The sequence below is a fragment of the Cannabis sativa genome, chromosome 1 (assembly GCF_029168945.1).
Source record: "Cannabis sativa cultivar Pink pepper isolate KNU-18-1 chromosome 1, ASM2916894v1, whole genome shotgun sequence".
NCBI classification, from domain to species: domain Eukaryota; kingdom Viridiplantae; phylum Streptophyta; class Magnoliopsida; order Rosales; family Cannabaceae; genus Cannabis; species Cannabis sativa.
In genome coordinates, this window is record NC_083601.1 from 30,124,407 (window position 1) to 30,136,724 (window position 12,318).

Consider the following 12,318-nt stretch of genomic DNA (forward strand, 5'->3'; position numbering starts at 1 on the left):
ATTTCTTCGAATTATTTCATAAATATACAAAATTGACAAATTTTTTATATTTTTATGGATATGCTGTTTTTCTTTTATATTGGGAAACTTACAAAAATACTGAAATTTGGGTTAACTTTTACAAAAATACTGTCACACGGAAATCTTTACAAAAATACTGTGTTTTTATAAAACACCAGTAAAACAAAAAGCAGTATAACTCAAAACAACAGTAGAACACTAGTAAAACACTAGTAGAACACCAGTGAAACTTAACACAGTATACTGCAGTATGAAACTTATAAAAAAACACAGTAAAAAAGTAAAAAATACCGTCTGGCAGTATTTTTGTAAAAAAATGGCAAAAGTTAGTATACCATGTAAATTTCCCTTTATATTTTTAGGGATTTTATTTTATATTTTTACAAAAATACATGGTGTTATTTTTCTATTGTTTTGACATTGCTACCACAAGAAAATAACATGATTTATTTTTACAAGTATATAAAATGTTATTTTTCTGCTATTAATATTGTTTTAACATTGCTCTACATGAAATTAAAGTGAAATTAATATTTTTCTAAGTGAAAACTTATAAAAAAATTAGTAAAAATGTAAGTAAAAAAAATTTAAAAGTGTAAAAAAAAAATTGCTTTGAGGTATAATACTTAAATTTTAAAAAATTCAAAACTATCCATAACTATATACAATGTTTCTTAATTATAAATTTATTATTATTATTTAATAATTAACAAAAAAAGAAAAAAGAAAAGAACTTAGATTGTTTTTTTTTTTTCCTTTTTTGCAAAATCTAAAAATATTAATAAGAAAAATATCTTAATTACATCATATTCCAACTAAGAAAACCTATAATATCTATAAATAATTATATCTCTTTATCCTTGTTATAAGCATTTTAACAATACACGGGTCACGAAATCTGTTACAACACATCCTGACCTCATTAATTAGCTCTTTGTTTCACCTTGAGTCACGAAGTTAGGATGCTGAAGTCATTTGTGACATCTTCAATATCTGAGATATTGCTCTGATCTTGGGTACTCCTCTCAGTTCAAATGCCACAAAAGATTCTTTGTCTTTGAAGAAAGAACGTTTTGGGAGCTTCTCTATCAAAAGTGCTTATAATTTGCTCAAGAATCAGAAAAATCAGTATCATAGTGCCGATAACTCTGGGTTTTGGCATCGTCTTTGGCACCTGAAAATTCCTCCAAAGGTAAAGAACTTTCTTTGGCGCTCAGTCACTGGTTGTCTTCCTACTTGTCTCCAACTGGTTGTAAAGCATGTTAATATTTCTTCTATTTGCCCAGTCTGTTATTCTTCACCTGAATCCATCAACCATGTTCTACTTTCATGCTCCATTGCACAAGCTTGCTGGTTACAACAAGGTATGGCTTCTATAGTCGATCCCGGTAGCTCTTTCGGTAGCTGGCTTGAGCTGATATTTAAACGTTTTGATGAGGAAAAAGTGTGTCATGCAGTCATGTGTTGTTGGGCTCTTTGGAAAGCTAGAAATAATATTGTTTGGAAACAAAAAACTTCTTCTGTTGATGAAATTATTGATTCAGCTTCTATTACTCTTGATCATTGGAGAAAAGCTCAAGATAAAACTTTCTTATCATCTTTATGCTTTGGCAACAAAGATGATAGATCTGAGTGTTGGATAAAACCTGGTGAAAATACAATCAAGATCAATGTTGATGCGGCAATCTTTGAGTCAGATTCAAAGTAAGGTATCAGTTTAGTGGCAAGAAACAACACAAGCTCCTTGGTTGAGGCTCGGGCACATGTTCAAGGGGGCTGTTATGCGGCTGAGATAGTGGAAGCAATGGGTATCAATTGGAGGCACTTAGCTGGGGAAAAGTAATCAATGGAGATCAGTTATGATTGAATCAGACAGCTTACTCTCTTTTCAAGCTATTCGCAGTGATTAAGTGATGAGTCCCCCTTTTGGTTTAATTATTCATGAATGTCGCATTTTAATTTCTTCCATGAGTAATGTTAGATTATCTTTTGTTAAATGATCAGCAAATCGAGCTGTACATTTTGTTGCTAGGAATTCTCGATACTACTCTGATCGTAGCATTTTTGAGCACAATATTCCTGATGAACTTAGTAATGTTTTGTATTCGAAATGTTAAATTTATTAAAGTTGATATTTCAAGATAAAAAAAAAAAAAAAAAAAAAGAGTACATGAGATTTAAAAATTAAATTTTTGATAAAAAGAAAGGATGTATTTGTACTGTTTTTAAAGTTGTTTTTTTTTAATAATAAAAGTCTGGTTTTTTTTCTTTCTTCTTTTCATTACTTTTCCTTTCCTCTTTATCTAAATATTTGAGATCAAAAGTGGCTCCATTAGAACTTGCTTTTCAAGTTCAATTACAATGTAAACTATTTATTTATCTTTTAGGATTAAAAAATTTCTTCTGTGTTTTGATAAAAAATAAAAAGAATATATTTTAATTTTTTATCCTTTTGAAAATTATTATTAAGAAAATAATTTATCATATATTTTTAAAATATATATGTTATTGGAATAAAATTTTTCCTCTCCCCGCGAAAAAGGTTTCGCTAAAGAAAAGACCGGTATCGCATAATTAGTCAAAACCGTAATATAAACACTTAAGCATATTTAAATGTCATTCAAACAAAATGTTACATTTATTTTGTAACTATTGTAATCAATGTAATTAATAAGCTACTTATGATTTTGTAACGGTCTATCATAATAATCTGTAATCACCTTCTACAACCTATAAGTAGATGAAGTCACCTCCATTTAAAAAGGAGATGGGTTAATCATAATTAAAATGAGAAGTGATAAGGAGACTCTATTTTGTACTCATTTTTGCACTCTTTTTATAATTTAGTAACAAATGTCATTCTTTGAGATTACTTTATTTGTACTTAATAACTAGACAAAATATTATTATCTTATTACAACTATGTGTTAGAAAAATTAATAATAAACCCAAGATCTATTTGTATATAACATAGAACACAATAATAATATATAATAATTAGGTATGCGTACCTGATTGATCCATAGCAATTATCTCTGTTTGATCCACAGCAGTTACTCCATTTTGATAGTGCAATACTATCAACTAAGTCTTCCTCCCTAGATCTCTAAATCAGAAGCAATTTATTTATCTGATTATCAAAAGGTATACAATTGTGATGAGACAATATGTATTTATAGAGTTAGGGAGGGGACTTAGCTACAAAACCCTAGTTGGGCTGGGCCTGCTCATCAAAGGCTTCAGTCAACTAGAAAAGCCCACACTTCTGCTTCACCTAGACTTTACACACAGATGCTAAGCCCATTAACAATTGATCACCAACAACATGGGCTAACGCAGCAAAGAACTATCCAATCAACCCAAGTTTTAATAAAACCAATAAAACTTAATGTAAGCCCAAATAAAAAGTCTAACATTCTCCCACTTGGGCTACATTAATTTTAATACATATATATTATATATCAAAATAATTTTATTTGAAAACGACTCATGGGTTGAACAATGTTTAACGCCCAAATGTGACTTCCACTAGCGGTGGTTGTAGTATAGATCGGGCGGTCGATTCCACAGGGAGGTGATTATGGACAAAAGCGTTAGTAGAAAAATAAAAACAAAAGGTTAATAATAAGCGATAGTAGTAACAAATGATTTTGTGGTTTTTGTTTTGGTAATAAATATTAAAGGAAAGCAAATAAAGGTGTAATCAATAATAAAAGAGAGAAAGGCTTCAAGAATCATCCATATGCTTGTTTAGCTATTTTGTACCTTTGATTCACTAAGTTGACACAATGATGTAACATTAAAGTTCATTGTATTTTGAGTATACAAGTTCTTAAAAATAAAAGAAATAATTTAATCTTATGTAGAACCTAGAAATGACATTATACATCAAGCAATAATGCAATAAAAGATTAAATATAAAACTAAACATCAATATTATTTTTACTAAATAGTAACACATAGAAAGAGCATGACTAATCCTATATATCTTTAGTAAAAATAATGACAAAGAGATAGAGATGGAGATAGAGGTGATAGTGAAGGAAATGAACATTAATATTACTTTTATTAATTTTTAGACACATAGGGAGAGCATGACTAAACCTATATATCATTTAACAAAAAGTAAATAAAAATGAACATAAAAGATAGAAATGAGCAATACTACCATTACTATAATCACTAAATAAAAATATATAGAAAGAGCATGACTAAGTCTATATATATATTTGGTATAATAGCATAGATAGTATAGATGGAAGAAGAACATAAAAATAAAAGTGGAATATGAACTTGCATTACTCAAATAAACATTACAACAAAAAGTGAATCAAAGATACAAAATAACCTCACTTTGCATATGGAATCATCCCTAACCTTCCAAGGAAGATTAGGCCATTATGCTAATCATTCTCATAAAATTTCTAAAGAGAAAAGATGAGAAGAAAAGTTGAGAGAATTTTGCTATAGTTTTTCTACACTAAAAATTACACTACCAATTACTAAAATGAGCTCCTATTTATAGAGCCATAAAAGGACTAAAAATAAATAAATAAAAATTTGGGATTATAAAATAAATATTAAGATTAAATTTGACATTTCAAATCAAAAATAAAATTAATATTATTTTTGTTATCATTGTGATTTTGACTTCTACTCTTTGGATGAAGGTTGAGTGTGGAAGAGGAAAATAGGGTTGATGATGACCTAGACTTATCATCATTGCATCACATGCTTTGGAAGAGACAAAATTGATGATGAGCTTCATGGGCTAGGCTTAACCTTTTTGGGTTGGGTTGCTTTGGACTTCAACAAAAATGCCATTTTTTTCTTCATTTCTTTTCAACTTTGCTCCTTCCTCTTTCTTTCAACAAAAATACACTTTAATTCCTACAAGAAAGACATAAATTGAATCAAAATCAAATATTTTCATTTATAAAATATATTACAATAATTTCATGAAAATATCAATTAAAACTCAATTTATTTTATCATTTAAAATAAATAAAAGTGTATTTTTAACCACTAATCACAACCCCCAACTAGCTTATTGCTAGTCCCTAGCAATTCAAGCGGAGAAAAAGAATAATCGAGTTGAATAAACAAGTCAAATCACGCAAAAATATCCAAGCATTTTCAAAATATTAGTAGAGAGTTAAAGATTGCTATCAGTGTTATTTCAGTTGTAACAATAGAGTTGTGTGTGTGTGCACCAAACTGTATTTATTTTATTTCAAGTCTTAACACAAATAGTATCGAAAAATCTCAAAAGTATAAAAGTCTCAACTCCAATTTTCTCACGGGTATTGAAAGTATTTATATTGGAAGGGTGACACTCTTTGGAGTTGGAAATGTAACAATTAACGCACAAATGAGAGAGGATAAACTTTTTAGGACAAGCAATTTGAACAAATATTGATCACAAGATAGACATATCAAACCAATAGAATTCAACTGACAAACAACCTTTGGGATTTACCTGAAAAACTCACAAAATAAAGAGCCAACTAACTAACTAATAAATAAAGAAATATAATAACAATTTTTTTTTTCTTTAGAGAGACATGTGATGCTTCTCTTTCTTTTTTTTTTTTTTTAATAAAATAAACTAACATGATTTTTTTTTTTTTTAGATATGGAAAGAATGGAGGAAAATAGAAATAAAATGATATTACTTTTGCTATTTTTATTTTTTTTCTTCTAAAAAAAAAAGATGGAGACTTCTTGAAAATCGAAATAAAATGATGTTGCTCTTGTTCTTTTTTTTTTCATTATATATATATATTTTTTTTTGATGATTTTTTTTTTTGATTTGATGATCTTTTTTTTTTTCTTTTCCTTTTTTTTTTTGACAAGAGACAACATATAAAAATAAAGATATAAAGAAATACAATAAAGTTACAAAGAAATAAACACAAAGGCTCTTTTGACAATAAATTAATCCCTCTAGTAAATGTCATGTTTGAAATTCCAAAAGTTTGACTTTACCAACTCAAATGATCAATGAAAGTTCAAAAAGTTGTTTTCTCAACTCTCACAACTCACCAAAAATGAAAAACTTTACACTCAAAATTTTTCTTAACTATATGTGTTTACAACCATTTTACCACATGTTTGGAAAGTGCACAAAAGAACTCTGAAAATCACAACTTGGTAACAAAATATAGCAAATATTGACTCAAACTGTAATTTTACAATCATGCTTGGATAATTTTAAAAAAATTTGACTTAAAAAATTCAACAAGACAATTACAATTCTCTAAATGAACGCTCACCAGAGCTCACCACCCCCAACTCAAAATTAGACAGTGTCCTCAATGTCACAAAAAATATGAAATGAAAAAGATAGGGAAAAGAGTACACCTGATCGACGATAATATGCACGGGGCGAGAGTGGAGATAACCTGATAACAGTAACCCAAAACAAACATAGAGAATACAAAAATACAAAAACACAAAACAAAAATAAAAAATAAAATAAAATACTATAATATATAGATAGGGAAAATAAACATTCAGAGTGTATAATCTGGGTCCTCAAGAAGGACCTCTTCAACAAGGCTCACACTCTCAATGTAATGTTTCAGTCTCTGGCCATTGACTCGAAAAATTCTCCCATCGGTTGGGTCCTTGACTTCAACAGAACCGTTGGGGAATACTTGTTTCACCACATATGGACCAGTCCACCTCGATCTCAACTTACCGGGGTGGAGATGCAAACGAGAATCGTACAAATGTACTTTTTGATTCGGCTCAAAATGTTTTCTTAGGATCTGTTTATCGTGAGAAACTTTCAACTTTGCTTTGTAGATCCTAGAATTATCGTAAGCATCATTTCTCAACTCCTCAATTTCGGACAATTGAAGTTTTCGGTTCATACCTGCCGCACGTAGATCGAAGTTCAGGGCCTTAATAGCCCAATAAGCTTTGTGCTCAAGTTCGACAGGTAAATGACATGCTTTCCCATAGACAAGCCGATAAGGAGACATCCCAAGAGGGGACTTGTAAGCAGTGCGATATGCCCAAAGTGCATCTTGAAGACGTGTTGACCAATCGTTGCGGTCGGGATTTACCGTCTTTTTCAAGAATGTTTTTGATCTCCCTATTAGCTAGCTCAGCTTGACCATTGGTTTGTGGATGATAGGCATTTGCAACTTTGTGAAGTACACCGTACTTTCGCATAAGAGCCTCAAAAGATCGGTTGCAAAAATGAGTGCCTTGATCACTAATGATAGCGCGAGGGGTACCAAACCTCGACAACACATTTTCTTTTAAGAATTTCACAACAGTCGCGTTATCATTATTTCGACAAGGTACCGCCTCGACCCATTTTGAAACATAATCCACAGCAAGAAGGATGTAAAGGTAACCAAAAGAAGGTGGAAATGGTCCCATAAAGTCTATCCCCCAACAATCAAATACTTCGATGACAAGAATTGGGTTCAAGGGCATCATGTGCCGACGGGACAAGGAGCCTAACTTTTGGCACCTTACACAAGAGCGACAAAAATCATTGGTGTCTTTGAACAAAGTGGGCCAGTAAAGACCGCATTGTAAGATTTTTGCAGCGGTTTTCTTCACAGAAAAGTGACCACCACAAGCATCATTGTGGCAAAAATTTAGCACACTAGACACCTCATCATCGGGAATGCATTTTCGCATAATCTGGTCGGGGCAATACTTAAATAAGTATGGATCATCCCAAAAGAAGTTTCGTACCTCGACCAAGAATTTGCGTTTGTCTTGTGAACTCCACTCAGAAGGGAGTTCACATGTTACTAAGTAGTTAACAATGTGCGCATACCACGGTAACTTAGTAACAACGAATAATTGTTCATCGGGGAAATCATCATGAATAGGTGGGCCATCAGCGGGATCACTAAATTCAAGTCGGGACAAGTGATCCGCGACTACATTTTCAACACCTTTCTTGTCTTTGATTGTTATGTCAAATTCTTGCAAGAGAAGGATCCACCTTATTAAGCGTGCCTTAGCATCCTTTTTGGAAAAGAGGTACTTAAGGGCGGAGTGATCGGTGAAGATCGTAATAGGTGATCCAATCAGGTAAGCTCGGAATTTGTCAAGAGCAAAGACAACGGCAAGCAACTCTTTTTCAGTTGTGGAATAGTTCATTTGAGCACTATTAAGAGTTCTACTTGCATAGTAGACAACAAAAGGTTTCCCCTCCCTTCGTTGTCCAAGAACAGCTCCAACAGCAAAATTACTGGCATCACACATGATTTCAAAAGGAAGACTCCAATCAGGTGATTGAATAATGGGAGCAGAAGTGAGTGAATTCACAAGTGTTTGGAAGGACTCCTCACACTTTGGGGTCCACTCAAAAGTAGCATCTTTGGCTAGGAGGTTGCATAATGGGCGAGAAATCATTGAAAAATTCTTTATGAACCTCCTATAAAAACCAGCATGGCCAAGAAATGACCGAATGTCTTTGACAGTCTTAGGGGTAGGAAGTTTAGAGATGAGGTCAATTTTAGATTGGTCAACCTCAATCCCTTTTTCAGAAACAATGTGGCCTAAGACAATTCCAGAAGATACCATAAAATGACACTTTTCCCAATTAAGCACAAGACCTTTCTCGATGCAACGTTTTAAAACAGCCTCAAGATTGAGAAGGCATGCGTCAAAAGATTTTCCAAAGACGGTTAAGTCATCCATATAAACTTCCATGGTGTTTTCAATCATGTCACTGAAAATGCTCATCATGCATCTTTGGAAAGTAGCTGGTGCATTACACAGTCCAAATGGCATACGCCGGAAAGCATATGTTCCAAAAGGGCAAGTGAAAGTTGTCTTCTCTTGGTCCTCTAATGCAATCTCAATCTGATAGTAACCTGAATAACCATCGAGAAAGCAATAGAAAGGATGACCAGCTACGCGCTCAAGAATTTGATCAATGAATGGGAGCGGAAAATGATCTTTACGGGAGGCGGCATTCAATTTTCGATAATCAATGCACATGCGCCAACCCGTCACAGTTTTGGTGGGAACAAGGGCCCCTTTGTCATTTTGGACAACAGTAACACCTGATTTCTTAGGTACTACCTGAAGCCGGATCGACCCATTTCTTTTGTCGGCCACCGGGTAAATGATAGCAGCATCAAGAAGTTTTAACACTTCATTTTTCACCACTTCTTTCATTGTGGGGTTCATTCTTCTTTGAGGGTCCCTTCGTGGGATAGATTCTTCTTCTAGATTAATTCGATGGGTGCAAATTCGAGGGCTAATACCTTTGATATCAGCAAATGTCCAACCTATCGCAAGTTTGTATTTTCGCAGTAGCTCGAGTAACTGCAATTCTTGAGAAAGTTGAAGGTCGGACGAGATGATAACTGGAAAGGTTTGGCCATCTCCTAGAAAAACATGTTTCAAACCCTTTGGAAGTTGGTTTAGTTGAACATTGGGAGGTTCTTCGGCAGAAGCTTTTAGCGTTTCCCTCTCACGAGGTAATGCTTCAAAGTGTGGCTTCCAAAATTTCTTCCCTCTGTTTTGTGTGTCCAATTGATCAACGGTAGCAAGAGCGGACTCAACAAAACTGGGATTTTCATTTTCAAGGCGAGAGAGGAGTTCATCAAGATTAACGAAATTTCTTTGCAATTGAATCTCTTCAGAAACAAGATTGTCAATCATGAATGTTTGATGACATTCTTCATCCTCTTGAAGTTGTTTCCCAATGTGAAAAATGTTGACCTCAAGTGTCATATTTCCAAATGATATTTTCATTAGACCATTACGACAATTGATCAAAGCATTTGCAGTGGCAAGGAATGGTCTTCCAAGGATGATGGGAATTTTGGATTCCATGTTAACCACAGATTGAGTATCTAGAACAAGGAAGTCCACGGGATAATAGAATTTCTCAATTTGAACAAGAACATCCTCAACGATACCCCGAGGCTTTTTGATAGAGCGGTCAGCAAGCTGCAGCACAACAGATGTTGGCTTCATTTCTCCAAGACCAAGTTGCGAGTACACAGAGTAAGGCATGAGATTCACACTCGCGCCAAGGTCAAGCAAAGCTTGGCTGACTTCATGAGTCCCAATTTGGCATGAAATGGTGGGACAACCAGGATCTTTATATTTTGGCGGTGTCTTTTGTTCGATCACCGCACTCACTTGTTCAGTCAAGAAAGCAGTCTTCTTGACATGGTGCTTTCTCTTAGCAGTGCACAAGTCCTTGATGATTTTGGCATAAGCTGGCACTTGTTTTATGATGTGAAGCAAAGGAAGATTAATCTTCACTTGTGTCAAGTGCTCAAGGAGTTCAGCTCGGTTTTCAGGAATTTTCCCAACAGGTCTAAGAGCCTGGGGAAATGGTACTTTTGCTTGAGCATTTATCGGTGCACTGTCAGGGGCAACTTTTGAATTTGAAGTAGTGGTTTTGATGGATGGATCTTCCAAAGCTTTACCACTTCTTGTTGTGATGGCGTTAACCCCTTTAACGATGGGATCATTAGAGGTGGAGGTTTCAGCCATATGTTGCCCTTGTGCATTGAATTGAGGTTGGGAAGGAAGTCTGCCTTTCTCAGAAATAGCTAAGGATGTGTTCAATTTTGAAAATTGACTTTTTATTTCTTGGACATCTTCCTTTAATTGGCGATTGATTTTGGTTTGTTCCTCAATGAATGCATGAATGGTATTTTCAAGGGAGTTTCCTTGTTGTTGAGCATGGTATTGAGGTGCATGATATGCCTTTGGAGGTTGAGCTTGATTCTCATTTCTCCATTGTCCTCCAGACGTTTGACCTTGGTTGGAATTATCTCTCCAACTGAAATTCGGGTGGTTTCTCCAACCAGGGTTGTACGCATGGGAGAATGGCTTGTTATATTGCCCTAAGGCATTGCATTGCTCCTCATGAACCCCCTTCATTTCTTTGTAAACTAAGCAGTCCTTAGCTAAATGGTCATTTTCTCCACAAACGAAACAAGGTTCGAGTGGTCTAGTTTGTGCTTGGGCAACCATGCGCCCTTTTTGGCCATCTTTAGTCGTAAGGATTTCAATTTGCTTTTTTAAAGCTTCGACTTGGGCCTTTAAGCTATCCTCTTCCCGAAGTTGGTAAATCCCAGCTGGTCGATTTCTGTTGGTGCTTTCAGCAGCACTTGGACCAGTCCATGTGTGAGATTTTTCAGCAAGCTCAATGAGAAACTCAAGAGCTTCTTCGGGTTCCTTTTGAAGGAACTCACCGTTGCACATCATTTCTACGAACTGGCGCTCACGACTTGTGAGGCCTTCATAGAAGTAGCTGACGATGCGCCAACTCTCGTACCCGTGGTGTGGACACTGACTTAAGAGATCTTTAAATCTCTCCCAGACTTGATAGAACGTTTCATTGTCTTTTTGGGAAAATGTTGAGATTTGTCTTTTCAAACTGTTGGTCTTATGGACAGGAAAATATTTAACAAAAAATGTTTTGGTCATTTCTTCCCATGTTCCAATAGACCTAGATCTCAAAGAATACAACCAACTTTTAGCTTTATCCTTCAAGGAGAAGGGGAAAAACTTTAAGCGTGCAGCATCATTGATGGTTGCTCGGTCATAAAAAGTGTCAACAACTTCCTCAAACTCCCTAATATGCACGTATGGATTTTCATTTTCTATTCCATGAAAAGTTGGCAAAAGTTGAATAATGCCGGGTTTGACACCAAGACTTGGCATATTAGGTGGAAATATGAAGCATGATGGTATGGAAGTTTGGGTGGGGTGAAGGTAATCATTAAGTGTTCTCTGTTGTATTTCATTATTATTATTCATTGCGAAAGGATTACCGATTATCGTGTGAATGGGAGAAGGAGTAGTGGATGGATTGGACGAAGTTTCACTAGAAGTGGTTTCGTCAGAAGAAGAGTTACTCATCCACTCTTGTTTGCTTTTTTTTTTTTAAATATATTCAATTTTTTTTTTGTTCAACTTGTTCCCAGGTTACTTTGGAGGTTTTTAGAATGGTCCTTCACAACTTACTAGAACTCCCCGGGGTTACCAGGTAAGTGTGAAGGGTTCACTAACCTTTTCGACCAAAGACCTTTCTAAGCAAAAATGAGTTGCTTATTTTTGATAAAACAAGGTTGTTTTTGTTATAGTAAATTGCACAAAAATGTAATATTACAATGATTAACACAAAAATGTTCCCAGGCCAATTGGAAAGGTTGCCAAGGTACCGCTTCGTCCCAACCTTGCCTAGACAGAACCGAGGTTCCCAGGTAAGGTGGAGGGTACACTAACACAAACCTTATTTAAAAACCAATCTTTCTAGACAGAACAATCTTGGTTTGTGTCATATAC

General features: G+C 34.5%; 1 protein-coding gene and 1 non-coding gene across 2 annotated transcripts; one reads left to right on the forward strand and one right to left on the reverse strand.

Annotated features, from left to right (window-relative positions):
- Positions 1-9,011: 9,011 nt before the first annotated feature.
- On the reverse strand, positions 9,012-11,892 carry LOC115717957 (uncharacterized). Its single transcript, XM_061108872.1, has 2 exons — positions 9,085-11,892; positions 9,012-9,038 (listed from the first exon to the last, which is right to left on the reverse strand). The coding sequence occupies exons 1-2, from the start codon at positions 11,890-11,892 to the stop codon at positions 9,012-9,014; spliced, it is 2,835 nt and encodes a 944-aa protein (XP_060964855.1).
- Positions 11,303-11,409, forward strand: LOC133033817 (small nucleolar RNA R71). Its single transcript, XR_009685879.1, has one exon. It is a non-coding gene; the product is annotated as a small nucleolar RNA R71 (small nucleolar RNA).
- Positions 11,893-12,318: the final 426 nt, after the last annotated feature.

Coding starts and splice junctions, on each gene's coding strand:
- LOC115717957 (XM_061108872.1), bottom strand. CDS start 11,892: ATGAGTAACTCTTCTTCTGACGAAACCACTTCTAGTGAAACTTCGTCC. Junction 9,039..9,084: donor ATGGGTCGATCCGGCTTCAG/GTAGTACCTAAG, acceptor AAAATGACAAAG/GGGCCCTTGTTCCCACCAAA.